A 16,545-nucleotide genomic window follows, 5' to 3' on the forward strand; every position below is an offset into this window, starting at 1 on the left:
GGTTCAAGAGGGAGGGGACATATGTATACCTATGGCTGATTCATGTTGACGTATGGCAGAGACCCACACAATATTGTAAAGCAATTATCTTCCAATTAAAAATAAATACATTTTTTTAAAAAGATGCATTCTTTATAAGTTCTTCATGATTATGACTGTCTTGGAAAGCCCACCAGAATGGAATTCATTCCAAGAGGAATATCAGGCAATGGCAGAGACATGGGGTCTATGATGGTTAAAAACAAGCCCAAAGTAAACCTGAAAACAATAAACTCAAAAAGCTCTAAATTTCCTAAGCAGTATGTACTTTTTCATGATACAAACACAAATCATCTTCACATCTTAAATAGGTCTTTAGAGTGATGTCATTCTCTGAATAGAACATGCAACAAACAGGAGTAAAGCTGAGCAGTAATATTGCAACATGCTTAAAATACTGACTATTAAGGATTTAGAACAGGCAGATGAGTATGTGAGTAGGGCATGAGGTGACTGTGATGGTAAAGAAAAGACAGTAACAACACTGAATCTGGAGAGAGCTGGTCCAAATGAGATGGTTTTCTTTGAATAGGAAATACAATCTGAGATCACTAAAGTCAGAAATCCTGGCAGAATGCAATTTTAAGATTAAGCCAATGGACACATAGGCTCCATGGTGATTCTGCCACTACTTGGGAAAAGATGTGAGCAACCCTATTTAGGCAGGAGACAGATGGGCCTGGCAGGGTAAACCAGTTGGAGATTCATTCTCTGTTGGCAAGAAAAGAATAGCAGGACAATTAAGGGAGGAGGCTAGGCCTTGCTCAGACCACGTATTTCTTGTTCCTGGAGTCAGGAGACCTCCCTGACTACACTTGCAGAGAAAGGCTCCTTGGAGGTCAAAGGGGGAATAATGTCAAGGGATGCCCTGCCCAGATGACTGAGGTAGAGATGTGTGGCAGGATCCTCCCACAACATGGGAGGATCCCGAGATATATCAAATATGGACTGTGAACCAAGCAAAGCAAAATGATTGGCCGAAGGAAACCCAGAAGAAATGCCCAATAAAAGCAATTCAAACTGCCATGAGGGTGTGACTTAGCGACTCTCTCTCTCCCTGAGTCTGCCTGTGTGTCCATCCACATGTACTGTACATTTTCCCTCTTAATAAATACTCTACTTGTTTCATTAATTTCCCTCTTTGTGAAATTCTTTTCTGCAAAGCTGAAGGGCCAGGGGTCTTGTCGTTGACCACTGGTCTGGTGGCTAGGACCTGGTGTTTTCGCCACTGTGACCCAGCCCACTCCAAGCCATTGCCAGCTGAGGCCACCTGAGATCAATATGAGGGAGAAAGAATCACTGGATTTCCACACAAACCATGAGAAGCATCAGGAGGATTTTAGACAAATCATCAGGAACGTATCTATCCAAGAAGTTGACAGGTTAGACATGAAGCCAGGCAGTGTTAAGAACGAAGGGAATGGCTCTGTTATTTGGGGTGGTTGTTAATAGAGAGGTGAAATATGAAGACAGACGTATCTGAAGGAGGATTTTAAAAGACCACCTAGCAAATGAAAGCAGGGGAAAATATCCACAATTTATGAGATAAAGAGAAAAGTAGCAAAGAGTAGGGAATTTGGGTGGCTTTGTCAGAGTACTGAACTGTAATTAAAGGAGTAGGGACCATACATTTTACCTTTTTTATATCTTGCATAGCACAAGTCTAGGGCTGGAAACAGTTTGGGTTCAGTATATTTTCATTGCTTGTTATGTGTGCTGCTGCTAAGTAGCTTCAGTCGTGTCCAACTCTGTGTGACCCCATAGACGGCAGCCCACCAGGCCTCCCCGTCCCTGGGATTCTCCAGGCAAGAATACTGGAGTGGGTTGCCATTTCCTTCTCCAGTGTATGCAAGTGAAAAGTCAAAGTGAAGTTGCTCAGTCGTGTCCGACTCTTTGTGACCTCATGGACTGCAGCCCACCAGGTTTCTCCATCCATGGGATTTTCCAGGCGAGAGTACTGGAGTGGGGTGCCATCGCCTTATGTGTGCAGTTGATGGAAAATGCAGAAAGCCTGGGGCTCCATCTTTTGCTTTCTTGTTTCATCTGGAGACAACCATTTATAGCCTCAGGACCATTCTTTTAAAAATTACTGAATGAACAGACCTTGAAGGGGTTGCTGAAATTTGAACCTGTGTTCATCAGTGGGAGGGCTTTCTTGGTAGCTCAGCTGGTAAAGAATTAGCCTGCCACACAGGTGACCCCAGTTCGATTTCTGGATTGAGAAGATCCCCTAGAGAGGGGAAAGGCTACTCACTCTAGTATTCTTGGGCTTCCCTGGTGGCTCAGACAGTAAAGAATCCTCCTGCAAAGCAGGAGACCTGGGTTTGATCCCTGGGTTGGAAAAATCCCCTGGAGAAGGGAATGGCTACCTACTCCAGTATTCTTGCCTAGAGAATTCCATGGACAGAGGAGCCTGACAGGTTATAGTACATGGGATCTCAAAGACTTGGACATAACTGAGCGATTAACACTTTTACTACCTTTTTCACTTTTCACTCATACAGGAACACCATCTGATGTCAAATATTTAAAATATTGATTGACTGTGGTGAAGTCCTATACAGGAGTCTGTTATTAAGAATAAACTAGGGATAATAGTGAAGTGGTCTTTCTCATCCAGCACATTCCTCTGACTTTATTACTTACACAGCACGTCTACCATGTTTCAGAAGTTTTTCAACTAGTCTTTTTTTTTTTAATAAAGAAAATAGAAATTCTGGTATTAACAATCTCCATTGTGAGGACATTGTTTATTATACTTTTCCCATTGAAAATCAAAGTTGTAACTTTGCCCACTGTATTTCTTCTGTCTTCAGAGGAGCCGAACATTTGATCAATTTTAATTGATTGGCTAACTCTCCAGAATGCTTTAAATATTGAATTCTGTCCCCTCCCCAACCATGAGACCTTTTTCCAGTCCATGAACTGTTTTTTATTGTTTTTATCTGCGTCCTTCTCAATTTGTCCAGGTTTCTGGACCCATTCGTACATAATTTAGTACTTAAACACCATAGATTAATACTTAAGGACAATGACTTTTGTTTTTCCTCTGAGAAACTGGTGCCTTATGCTGACTTATGATTCAGAAAAAGAAATAGTTCTTCGGGATACATTAATCTCAAAATTCAAGATCATGATCATTATACTTTATAAAAACTAAAAGATACACTTTGAGATTTGATTATTAAAATGATTTAAAAGTCAAGAAAATAAGAATTTAAAGGAGGCTTTTTAGAGAGGAAAGAATAGATTTCGGAGATACTTGGGTTTGGAATCTGAATTTTCTATAGAGTCATGTGATGTCAAGATAGCTAATCTCCTTTCGCCTCTATTTCTACCACTGTAAGATGATGCTGATAACAGTCTTTGCAGAGGTGTGGGGACAATTAAAGGATTATACAAAGAGGCTCACACATAGTCAGTGGTTCAATATTCACTGAGTGAGCATCATTATAAAAACATAAAGTCCCCCTCAAACAGAGTACAGTGCTCTGGGTTCCTTTGTCTGATTGAATTTCTTTTTTTTTTTTTCTTGGAAATATGGAGCTAACCAATGGAAATTGTGAGAAAAATGGAATGCATCATTTTTAAAGATGAGAGGCCATGGACTAGCTCAACAATGAAATGAATAACTTAACAATAGATGGAAGAAAAGCTTGCCAAGAACATCACAAGAAGAAAGTTTAATTGGGAAAACATTATAGTTAGCATCTGGGTACCATTAGCTGCTTTATTCCATTTCAGTACATAATTAATAATTTCACATGCTGCTAAACACATAAAATCATTAAAAAGGGTTTTCTCTTTGGTTTACTTCTTGAAAGCTAACTTTTAAAGATTTTGTGTTAGGTAAACAGTAAAAAAGTCACTTACCAAGGATTAATATAAAATGCCAAAAGATAATCAGTCCAAAGACATGAGGGTAGCAGGGTTAAGAAAGCAAATATACTCCTACGCCTGTGAGCGTTGATAGACAACAGATGTAAAGATGAAAAAGTGGCAAGAGTTAGTAATACAAACTGTGAACAGAGATCAGCAAATTACTGACTGGGATCAATTAAAATGACAAGCACCTTAATTACGGTTAAATATTATTCCATTCTCTGAAATTTAAACATGAGGGCTTAAATGCTATAATATTGCCCAAATCAGTTTTATTCACATGCGGCCTTATTGTAATCAGATATATTTCTTTCAACTTGGTTTGTGTCAATTAGCCTGCTATTAGGTGATTACATTTTGCATTCATTTAAATGAGGCTCTGAAATGCCTCATTAGTTACCTCCAGTCTTATTCTTGGATATTACCCTTGCAATGCTTACGGCTATTTTAAGAAATCTATAACATCTTTTGATAGCTAACAGCAGCTTGTGTAAGGAATACAAATGGTTAGTTTGAGTATACTGATTCTGGTAAACAAGCTTTCAGAACACATTCTTATAAAGATGCACTGCTAGGTGTGGCTTTCTATATTATTTAAAATATAAATGATTATAATACACCATTCCTCAAAATAATCCTTAAAACAAGGGCATGGCATGACATCCACATACCATTCATCCAACATATTACTATGTAGCTCACTGACTGCCTAATTTCCAATCTTACTTATATTCCATGGAGTAGGAGCAAAATTACTTAGCTTCACGTTAATTCTAATGCAGACTGTTGATTTTAAAATGCCTGATTTGAATCAAATTTCAGATATTAAAACCTAGTAAAATAAAACACGTATTAATGTAGATCTTAAAATATCCTTTGGTTGTATTTACAATTATTCTGAGAATTAGGGAAAATGACTTTGTCAGTTTGTTACTTTAGTTATTACACATCTCCACTGAGATATGTATTCTCAGTTAGCCAGAAAATGTTAGCATTGGCAACACTGTCTTTTGCCCAGAGCTGCAGAAGAATTTCTCTTAACTTTTATGGAATGTCCTGAAATGAATTCTCTTTTGTTTCAGTTCTCCCATAACTGATCTCTCAAAAAGTTTGTAAATTGTGACCAGTTGTGTAGTTAGTAAATATATTCATCTGAGTCACAAGTACAATGTTATCAGTTTCTAGATGGATCCCTCATCACTGCTCTGTGAATGAGTCTTTTTTAAGGGTGAGATAGGCAAGCAATGGGATTGCCCAGGTGGTGCTAGTGGTAAAGAATCTACCTGCTTACCAGGAGATGCAGGTTTGAGCCCTGGGTTGGGGAAATCCCCTAGAGTAGGAACTGGCAACCCACTCCAGTACTCTTGCCTGGAAAATTCCATGGACAGAGAAGCCTGGTGGGCTACAGTTCATGGGGTTGCAGAGTCTGACACAACTGAGTGACTGAGCATAGGCAAGAAATGAATATCAGTGAGTCAGTCTCTTAATCTTGGAGAGAGTGCTAATAATATTTGAACCAACCTAGAAATGTTTTCTAACTTTTTACTATCAAGAGTTTATGGATTACTTTTGACAGTTGGATGAATCATATTTGAATAGCAAAATTCCATTCAGGGTGAAATTTTAAAATAGCACAGCATATTGTCTTATTAAAAATAATCTGACAGCACCTAGATTTTCAGCTAAAGTGGTCTCAACTAGTTGCCCATTTAACATTTACAGTTTAAATAAGCACGCTCCTCATTAATTCTGAGAGTAAAATTTCTAGTATCACATATCTACTTCTTTCAGATTAAACATTTTTAGGGGGTTAGGAAAAAAGAAAAAAAATCACTGGGGATTAACATGAAATGTATATCTTTAAAGGTATTTTGCATGGAGTTGCTTGTGAAAGAAACTAGAATATGTAAGCAGTGGCTTCATATTAAATGGTTACTTAATTGGCAGTTTTGTTGGGTATTCATTGCTGTGCATAGGATCATTAATTCATATGAATAACTGTTAGGTATAATGTCAACTGATTTAACTTCATGACAATGCTTTCTTAGTTCTCAGAATACCTCCTCCCTCCAAGTCCTTAATACTCAAGCATATAGAAATAACGAGGCTACCTTTCTCAGGGAATCTTTGGTATTTATCTTCCTGTAAGCATAAGAGTTGAGAGCCCCGAACTGAATACTTCTTGATTTTCCAACAGAAGTGGTGGCTCAGGCACTGAAGCTTGAGTTTTAAACAGAGATGCTGTTCTGTCTCTTGTCTCCTTCCCTGGACTATCCTCCTCCATCTTCAGCCACACTCCCTCCACGACCCTCCTGCATTAACCCTTCATCAGCCCAGCTGCGGGCAACTCACACAACTGCTTCATTTCATTCCTTCGTGTAATGTATCAGTACAGAGCTGACCACCTCATTTTCTCTCCTTCTTAGTTAAATTAAGTTTATTTAAACTAATGTACTCTGTGAAGAAGTCATCTTCAAGTTCATCCTCACTGAAATTATGAAAGGATAACCAGGCAAAACCATCTATTTCCAAATACAGCACAATCAAGTTTGGAGCACACACGGCATAGTCAAGCTACCTAGAGACTTGTTCCAAAACAGTACTCACCAGTTGTACGGGAGTTTCCCATCCCGCTCCAAGGATGCAAAATTGACAAAAGTTCCTGCTCCACACTCCCTGTTGGAAAAGAACCACAAAATCAAGATCAGCGTTTGACAGAGCACATTTTACTTTGACATAAAAGAGTCAAGAGTCTTTATGTCAAGGTAAAAAGTTATCTTAAGGTAAAAAGCCTTGATGTCATCTCAGAGGATGAGATGGCTGGACAGCATCACTGATGCAATAAACATGAACTTGGGCAAACTCTGGGAGATGATGAGGGACAGGGAAGACTGGTGTGCTAGAGTCCACAGGGGCACAGAGTGAGACGCAACTGGGTTCCTGAACAACAACAAAAAAGAGTCTTTAATAACTAATCATCAGAGCATTAACAATTTAAAAAGTCAATATAAGTTGCTTGCATTCCACATATGGATATGATGCAAAGTAGAAAGACAAAATTTTTCACAGGGGTGCACACACCCAAGTCAAGTTATTTGAAGCCGAAAATATTTGGTTCACAGTCCTTACCAAAGTGCACTCATGATTGTAACATTAACTGTTGAATGAACTATAGTGGGTAGAATACTTTCATTATTATTATTTTTTTTTTACAAAACCTTCACTAGTAAGGTATAGAAATGCTCTTACATAGACTAAAGGTTTTCCATTTTCAGCAACTATTCCTTGTTTTTACAGCATTTTGATTTCCTCTTTAATAGATGGTGGATCAAACTGAATTGCTTTCTCCCTCCAAAACTTTCCTCTTATGTTGTTATGCCCATATTATTCATCGCTTGAGATAAAAGAGTGATACATACTGAAATGGATTGGCTTATGCATCAGTAGAAAATATTGTTAAAGTTTTTTTTTTCCAGAAGTGGAGGGAAAAGGTAAACATAATTCTCATGCTTTCTCCGCCTTTTGGTTAACAACATGTGGAAATAACATAGCTCACTGGGGCGCATACATTTCATTTTTTTCTCTCTATAAAATTGATGGGCTTATTCAGAATTGGAGCAGAGATTCTGACATTACTGGCACCACGTCATTACTTCAGTTATCTGTCTGTCCTCATTAGTGTTCTAAGAACAGCTTTCTTCCTCGAAAAGCACACTAACATATTATTATTTCATGTGGTATATATTATAAATTGGATATCATCAATTAATTTTCCTATATCAATTTCCTACATATGGGATTTCTTTTATTCTCTAACTCAAGGGTTCTTAACCTAGGATCCAAGGGTGGAATTTATAGCTCTATGAACATATGTGGGAAAAAACCCACATCTTTATTTTCACAATTTATAACTGAAATTTAGTAATTGCTTCAAGTATTAAAGTATACAACAAGCCCCAGTGACACCATCAGCACTTGTGAGATTTGCTAATAGAAACTGAAGACTTTTTCTACAATAGACCTGCTGCAGGTTTTAAAATATTGTTCATCGTCATCACTCTGATGAAATTTGAGAGTACTTAGATTTCCTACTAAATATTGTTATCAACTGTGTTAATAAAGAAGCATACAACTCATCTGTTTTCTGAACACTTTGATTACCACATTTTCATATAATTATTTTCCTTTTTAATCCTATGTGTCTTATTTTATGCATTTAGTAGGAAAGCACTATTCTTGGAAGAGATCTACAGGCTTCATCAGACTGCCAGAGAGAACCATGTACAAAAAATATTAAGAATCTCTGCTCTGATGACAAGCTGGCTGAAATAGAATCATTCCTCCTAAATCCATCACGAAGGACCCTTCTGCAACAATACCCTCATAAATACCCCTACTCCCATTTCTACTTCTGTTACCAACCCCCCTCACTATTACTATTAACAGCTAACATTTATTGCATGCTTCCTATGACACTACGCGGTTGCTGCAATATTGTTCCTAACTAATCTCTATAGTCTGCCAGGCTCCTCTGTCCATGGGATTTCCCAGGCAAGAAAATTGGATTGGGTTGACATTTCCTTCTCCAGGGTAATCTTCCTGGCCTGGGGATTGAGCCCATATCTCCTGCATTGGCAAGCATGTTCTTTACCACTGAGCCACCAGGGAAGCCTATATGTAAAAGCTACACGTACATGGTAAATATGCTAATCACTCAATCGAGTCTAACTCTTTGGGACCCCATGAGCTATAGCTCATCACGCTCCTCTGTCCACACCATTCTCCAGGCAAGAATACTGAAGTAAGTTGTCATTCTCTTCCCCAGAGGATAAGCGCAACCCAGGGATTGAGCTCAGGTCTCCTGCATTGCAGGCAGATTCTTTACCTCTGGAGCCACAGGGAAGCCCACAGGATAGACAATAATATTCTAAAGCCTATGGGTAAAAGTTGAGCAAAATGCAACTTACCTTGCCATCTGCAGATGCTTTCTCCTAAGAATGATAAGGGTAACAAGCAGCAGTCCAATTAACAGTGTGCTGAGGATGGCCAGCACGGAGATGACCACCACGTTGGGATTCATCTCTGTAACTAAAGATAAAAGCCATACATCTTCACTGGGGCTTCCAAGACATGGAAACTAACAGCACCATTCATCATATCTCATCTAAAGACTAACACACTTATGACCATAGCAACAGCAGCAACAATGACATTTCTCTGAGTCAGTGATGGCTTCTTGCTGGTCAGCTCTTATTTAGTAGAATAGATTGACAAACAGTGTTTGGGTGGGTGGAAGAACTGTGTCCACTTCAAAGGCCCGTGTTTAGGATATTCTTATTAAAGGAAACCATGAAATGTATGTAATGCCTATGCCATGATTTAAACTCATTTGAAAACAAAAATGCTAGAAGTCATTATCATGTATCATCACTGTTTAACATTTTCAAAAGCTTAGAGAGAGGCAGGCTCTTATTTCACGTCCATGGCTTTCAAGTCAGAAAGCACAACTGTGTATTTCCCTCACATAATAACGTATATGAAAAAGGCATTAGCACCCTGCCATCTGCTGCAGCACTAACGCATCGCTAGCAGCAGGCTTTCTGATGATCTGTAACCATATGCTTGAAGGTTTTTCTATCTGCATAATTCAAGGGATTAAACTTATTAATACATTTAGGGCCTTTAAGAACAGGGGTTGCCTCTCTTTCACACACTAGGTTTCCTGTGATCCATCCTTCAGTGCACTTACACATTGCCTGATTTACATACTACTCAGAAGATCAGGGTGTTAAAGGTGCAAATATACATCAAAGATTTTTGTAAAGCTCTTAAAAGCAGATCAGAGGAAAAGAGGAGACACCATCCTCGGCACTGATCGTCACATCACAGAACTGGCCAACCCGCACAGTCCCTAAGGCTTTGGGCATTTGCCACTTCCCGTGTGGGCCAGCTTGGCTCCACTGTACAGACAGAAGTATTAGAACAGAAACAATGTTAGACTCGTAGAGAGACTGTTCAAGTTCGCTTGACTACTACCTTCCATTTGGGGAAGCTCTGATATCAGTCTCTCCTGGTCTACTTTTCCTCACTAGCAAATATGTTTAATAATATCACCTGTTTCACTGGGTTGCTGTACAGATGACAAGGAATCATGAACATTAAAGTATTTTTAGAAAATGGAAAAAGGTGTTGAAATGCTAGACCATTAGTATGCTTTTCAGGTCCATTTTTGCTATTTCTTCTGAAAAAGCAGAAACTAAAAACAGGAAAAAAAATTTCTTCTAGTGGTCACTGGATATAGTGGCTAAACACGGTTAATGCTTACATACGTAAATGAAAATAAGCCCATTAAAAGTATAATGTGGTAAGAGTAGCTTTATTACAGGCAGCTTCAGGGAGGGTCTTAGATGACAGAATTAGACTCAAGGAGAGGAGTAAAACAAATAATATAACTCAGAAAAAGAATAAGGGAACAGCATTATACCAAATTTTTCGTTAATTTCTAATTTCCCCAATTACGCATTCTACTTGACTGACTTTGGTCAAGTAATTCTGGCTTTGGTCCAGTAATTTAGGTTCATCATTATTCGATCAGTGAAAGTGCAAGGTCAAGACTACAACAGATGCACCTGAGTTGTTTACAATACTGTGGGTACCACTGAAGAGGGTGATGGGGATGATGAAGTTGATGATGAAAACAGCTAGCATTTAGACAGCATGTACTAGAGCTTTAGGTACTTGGTTTCTAAGCCTCAAAACATGTCAACAGGTACATATTAGTACTCCAGCTTTAGGGATGAAAAAACAAAGCTTCAGAATAGTAACTATCGTTCCCTAAATCACATAACTGGTAAGCACAGTTTGGAGTTGGAATTAAAGTTTCCCTGAACTCAGAGCTTGAAACTTTTCAGTGAAATGTGAGTTTTCTTTTTACAAGAGATGAATTATTTATATTTAAAAGGAAAATTTAGGGCAAATCAGGAAAGATATAATTTCCAAAGATACTAGATTCCACTGGTGCCTCTACTTACCCATTGTCGAGATTGCTATGAATGTAGGGACACTGGGGCTGTCATGGCTAAAGCTGGTGACACTACAGTTGTAGGCAGTGGCAGGAAGGAGGCTGGAGATGGTCACGACATGAGAGGAAACAGAAATTGGTTCCTGGAGGTGCAGAAAACAAGATAAATGTTATGTTTTCTTCATCTAGTTTGGCTTTTAAATTACTTTTCATAATTGAGTAACGCGTGGACAGAGTAGAAAAATTGAAAAAACAAAAAAGGAACCAATGAAAAACGTTTCCTTCTTCCTGTACTTCCCATCTACCCAATTACCTTCCGTGGAAGCAGCCACTGTTGTAGTTTTTTTTTTTTTCTTCTTTCCATCTGTATTTTATGGATGTATAAACATATAAGAATACAGTGATAACATAGTTTGTGCACTATTCTACTTATTTTTATCTTGTTATCAGTATATTTTGGCACTCTTTCCATACCAGTACAGATAAAGCTATTTCACTTTAAGGGCTGCATAGAAATACATTGAAAGAACATACTTTATCTAGCCAGTCCTCTATTAGTAAATGATTAAGTGATCTCTGATTTTTTGTTGCTATAAACAATTCAACAGTTTCACAATTAATGGGAACAGATGCATATGTACACACACTCATTTTATATATGTATGTGTGTATATATGTGTATATATACAAGGGCTTCCCTGGTGGCTCAGTGGTAAAGAGTCCACCTGCCAAGCAGGAGACGTGGGTTAGATCCCTGTGTTTGGAACATCCTCCAGAGAAGGAAATGGCAACCCATTCCAATGGTATTGTCTGGGGAGTCCCATGGACAGAGGAATCTGATGGGCTATATAGTCCATGGGGTTGGAAAAGAATGACTTGGTGACTAAACAACAATAATATATATATATATACATTCATACAGAAAACCTGTGAATATATTTGTGTGTGTATGTATGTGCATGAATAGTCATACATATACAAACACTCATATTCTTAGAAGTCGAACTGCTGGGTCAAAAGTTATATCTTTTTAATTTTGAAAGGTATAGACAAATTATCTTCCATAGACGTCTTCCAAGGGACCCACCTATTGTCAGTGCATGACAATACCCATTTCCCTATGTTTGTTGTTACACAACAAATTGTATACAATTTGCAAACTTTTTGAACTTTTCCCATCTTATTAGCGGAAACTGTCCTTCATTGTAGTTTTATTCTGCATTTCTTTCACCATGAGTGAGCTTGATCATCTTTTTATATGTTTAAGAGCCTTCTATGTTTATTTTCTATGAAATAGTTGCTTTGGGTTGCTGATCTTTATCTTTTTCATTTGTAGTAGATCTTTGAATATTGGGCTTCCCTTGTGGCTCAACTGATAAAGAATCTGACTGCAATGCAGGAGACCTGGGTTCGATCCCTGGGTTGGGAAGATCCCCTGGAGAAGGGAAAGCCTACCCACTCCAGCATTCTGGTCTGAAGAATTCCAAAGACTGTATAGTTCATGGGGAAGAGTTGGACACGACTGAGTGACTTTCACTTTTGTATATTAAGAACACTACCCCCTTTTGTCTACATTCTCTGCTTTTAAACAGCATCCACCAAAGGCATAAAGACGCTGTGTTCTCCAAAATGTTTAATGTTAACTTATTCTTGAGTAAAAGTTGTTAATTTGGTGGACCAATGGCCATCCACTGACAAATACAACTGTACAATATAAACCAGCATAACATCCTTTTTCAAAACAAGGGTTGGAAACACCTCTACCTAAAGAGATGAGAGCCATCAGCAAGGATTTCACACTCTCACTTCTTTCACTATCCTATACAAGAATGCTTCCGAGAAAAGATTTTTGCTAACAGGACTCAGTTGTATAAAGTAGCTGCCTGATCATCATTTTCTTAAAGGAAGACATTACTGTAGTCACAGAGAACTAAATTCATTACTGGCAGAGCAGCTTTTTTCCAAAAGGATTCTTGGGATCCAAAGGATTCAGCTGTTCAGTACAAATCAAAAAGAGATGCGTTTGTACACCAGACTATCAAAAGGGGAGAGAAATCAAAGCAAATTATCTTTAACCCTCAGTAGAAAAAGATTCATACTGCTAGAAATCCTTTTTTCTTTTCAATCTCATGAGCTGCATTATTTTAAAAGCATCAATTATTTATGTTCATAGTATTCATCTTTGCACTGTATTTTGGGACATGCCTCAAAAACGTGTCCTTTTTCTTCCATGTCTGACTATAACATAGTTTTGTCTTGTTTTGTTATCCCAAGACTCATCTGTCTCCTTCCATTCAATCTAACCTGATGGATAACTCAGTATTCGTCTTACCTGTTATTTGTGACTCTAAAGCTTTAACACTCACCTATCTCAGCCTTCATTTTTTCCCAAATAAAATTATCCTCTTTACTAATGTCTTTTAAATTCTCTTAGTAATATGGGTCTCACTTCTGGCACTTATACTTCATTTTAATTATTTCTGCTCTAGTGTAATATCCACAATTAAATGAAAAAATAATTGAAGGTATTGATTATACCAGGCTTCCCGGGTAGGTCAGCTGGTAAAAAAAATTGCCTGCAGTGCAGGAGACCTCGATTCAATTCCTAGGCTGGGAATTTCCCCTGGAGAAGGAATAGGTTACCCACTCCAGCGTTCTTGGGCTTCCTTGGTGGTCAGATGGTAAAGAATCTGCCTGTAATGCAGGAGCTGCTGCTGCTAAGTCACTTCAGTCATGTCCGACTCAGTATGACCCCATAGACGGCAGCCCACCAGGCTCCCCCGTCCCTGGGATTCTCCAGGAAAGAACACTGGAGTGGGTTGCCATCTCCTTCTCCAATGCATGAAAGTGAAGTCACTCAGTCGTGTCCTGCAGCCCACCAGGCTCCTCTGTCCGTGGGATTTTCCAGGCAAGAGTACTGGAGTGGGGTGCCATTGCAGGAGACCTTGGTTCAATCCCTGGGTCAGGAAGATTCCCTGCAGGAGGGCATGACCACCCACTCCAGTCTTCTTGCCTGGGAAATCCCATGGACAGAGGATGCTAGTGGGCTACAGTGGGGGTCGTAGAAGAGTCAGATACAACTTAGTGACTAAACAACAACAGCAGTGATTCTAACATTTGTGTCCCATACAATGTCTGCCATATAAACGCCAATTAGTTCACATTTGTTAAATTATATTTTATATGGCAGTCTATTTTTATACCTTATATCAATTTAATGGACAACAGACAGCCGCCTCAATTAAACTCTCCAGCATGACCCAGAGTGGCTAAAAACTGGAGCCAGAAGACTGATACAAAGATGAAAATAAACTTTGTAATTTGGCAAGTTAGTTATAACATATCTGGGGCCCATTATAAGAATAATTTTAAGTTTCTATCACTGGAACACAAAACCATACATGCAGAGTTGTCCTTTTATATCATTCAAAGAAAGATTTTCACTTTGCTCAGATAATGAGCCTTAATCGAAATGAATTCAGGAAAGGAAAATCCAAACATACAGTACCTGGAGTTTTGCTTCCTGACTGGAGCCAATTTGCTGGCAGAAGACTTCGAAGAAATCAGCTACTCCCTCTTCCACCCACAGCAAAGTCACCGAGGTCTGGGTTTTATTCACTGCAAAGAGGGACTTTGGAGGAGCTGGTTCTGAGCAAAGATAGGTTTTAAAACATTAATTTCACCTAACATATCCTTCCTTCATTAATCAGAAGGATAAAATAGGTGACAAAAATCCAAACACAGATAGTTAAAAGCACCCTATAGATTTTCTATTGCTTTGTGAAATATGTCGTTTCACCAAGACCGTCGTCTAACTTGGAAGGCAGAATTTTTTGCCTTTTTTATCCTCTTTCATTTTATACTTCTCTTTTTGGGACACTTCTGTTTTTTACTTCAGCTTTATTATAGCCATAATCTATTAATAGTCTTTGGTGGAACTACAATGGAATTAGGACTGCCCATAGGTACAGAACTTTCTGGGTGAGAATCCGGTACTGAAAAGACAGAAAAATGAAAGTGATGTGCTCCCTTCTCATGGAGAGATCCAGTCTGGTGTCAAGGCCAAAAACCTGCTTTCCTTTCTCGAGAGATTATTTGGACTCATTTAGTCAGAGGAATGGCTTCTTGAAAACTTAGACAAAATTGAGAGGGGTAAAGCTAAAGAGAGAACACAATTTTTTAAAGAAAAAGATTGACGAAAGAGGAGTTGATTATAGATAAAATTTTAGAGGACTGATTTCTTTATCTTATTCTTTTAGGCAATCTTTTTAAAATTTATATATTTTTAATTGGAGGATAATTGCTTTATAATGTTGTGTTGGTTTCTGCCATATATCAATATGAATCAGCATAGGTATACATGTGTTCCCTCCCTCTCGAACCTCCTTTCCACCTCCCACCCCATCCCATCCCTCTGGATTATCACAGAGCACAGGGTTGAGCTCCCTGTATTAAACAGCAACTTCCCATTAGCGATTTATTTTACATATGGTAATGTGTATATTTCAGTGCTATTCTCTCAATTTTTCCCTGATAGCTCAGTTGGTAAATAATCCTCCTGCAATACAGGGACCCTGGTTCAATTCCTGGGTCAGAAAGATCCCCTGGAGAAGGAAAAGGCTACCCACTCCAGTATTCTGGCCTGGAGAATTCCATGGACTCTATATATAGTCCAAGAGTAGGACATGACTGAGTGACTTTCACTTCATCACTTCCTGTTCCTGCTGTGTCCGTAAGTCTGTTCTCTATAGACATTTAATCTTTTTATAAAAATAATTTCATTTATTTATTTAGGCTGTGCTGAGTCTTCACATGGAGGGTTCTTGGCCTTCAGTAGTTTGGTACATGGGCCTAGTTGCCTCATGGCATGTGGAATCCTCCCAGACCAGGGATCGAATCTGTGCCCCTGCACTGGCAGGCAGACTCTCAACCACTGAACCATCATGGAATTCAGTTCAGTTCAGTTCATCACTCAGTCATGTACAACTCTTTGTGACCCCATGAACCGCAGCACGCCAGGCCCCTCCCTGTCCATCACCAACTCCCAGAGTCCACCCAAACCCATGTCCATCGAGTCAGTGATGCCATCCAACCGTCTCATCCTCTGTTATCCGCTTCTCCTCCTGCCCTCAATCTTTCCCAGCACCAGAGTCTTTTTTTTAAATTTAAATTTATTTATTTTAATTGGAGGCTAATTACTTTACAATATTGTATTGGTTTTGCCATACGTCAACATGAATCCGCCACGGGTATACACTTGTTCAAATGAGTCAGCTCTTCGCATCAGGTGGCCAAAGTATTGGACTTTCAGCTTCAGCTTCAGTCCTTCCAATGAACATCCAGGACTGATCTCCTTTAGGATGGACTGGTTGGATCTCCTTGCAGTCCAAGGGACTCTCAAGAGTGTTCTCCAACACCACAGTTCAAAAGCATCAATTCTTTGGCGCTCAGCTTTCTTTATAGTCCAACTCTCACATCCATACATGACCACTGGACAAACCATAGCCTTGACTGGATGGACCTTTGTTGGCAAAGTAATGTCTCTGCTTTTTACTATGCTGTCTAGGTTGGTCATAACTTGCCTTCCAAGGAGTAAGCATCTT

At 38.9% G+C, this 16,545-nt stretch overlaps 1 protein-coding gene across 4 annotated transcripts in view; it reads right to left on the minus strand.

The window, feature by feature from the left end:
• PTPRO (protein tyrosine phosphatase receptor type O) overlaps positions 1-16,545 on the minus strand; it is a 268,043-nt gene that overhangs the window by 45,315 nt on the left and 206,183 nt on the right. For 2 of the 4 annotated variants that reach the window (XM_042247492.2, XM_042247491.2), the window contains exons 13-17: positions 14,451-14,590; positions 10,953-11,085; positions 8,889-9,009; positions 6,529-6,597; positions 3,913-3,996 (exon numbers count right to left, since the gene is read on the minus strand). In XM_042247492.2, the coding sequence (XP_042103426.1) occupies positions 3,913-3,996; positions 6,529-6,597; positions 8,889-9,009; positions 10,953-11,085; positions 14,451-14,590 (547 nt within the window). The remainder of the gene's footprint in view (positions 1-3,912; positions 3,997-6,528; positions 6,598-8,888; positions 9,010-10,952; positions 11,086-14,450; positions 14,591-16,545) is intronic. The other 2 variants (XM_060413365.1, XM_027967840.3) reach the window with 1 other exon arrangement.

This window comes from Ovis aries, chromosome 3, assembly GCF_016772045.2.
Source record: "Ovis aries strain OAR_USU_Benz2616 breed Rambouillet chromosome 3, ARS-UI_Ramb_v3.0, whole genome shotgun sequence".
Taxonomy (NCBI): domain Eukaryota; kingdom Metazoa; phylum Chordata; class Mammalia; order Artiodactyla; family Bovidae; genus Ovis; species Ovis aries.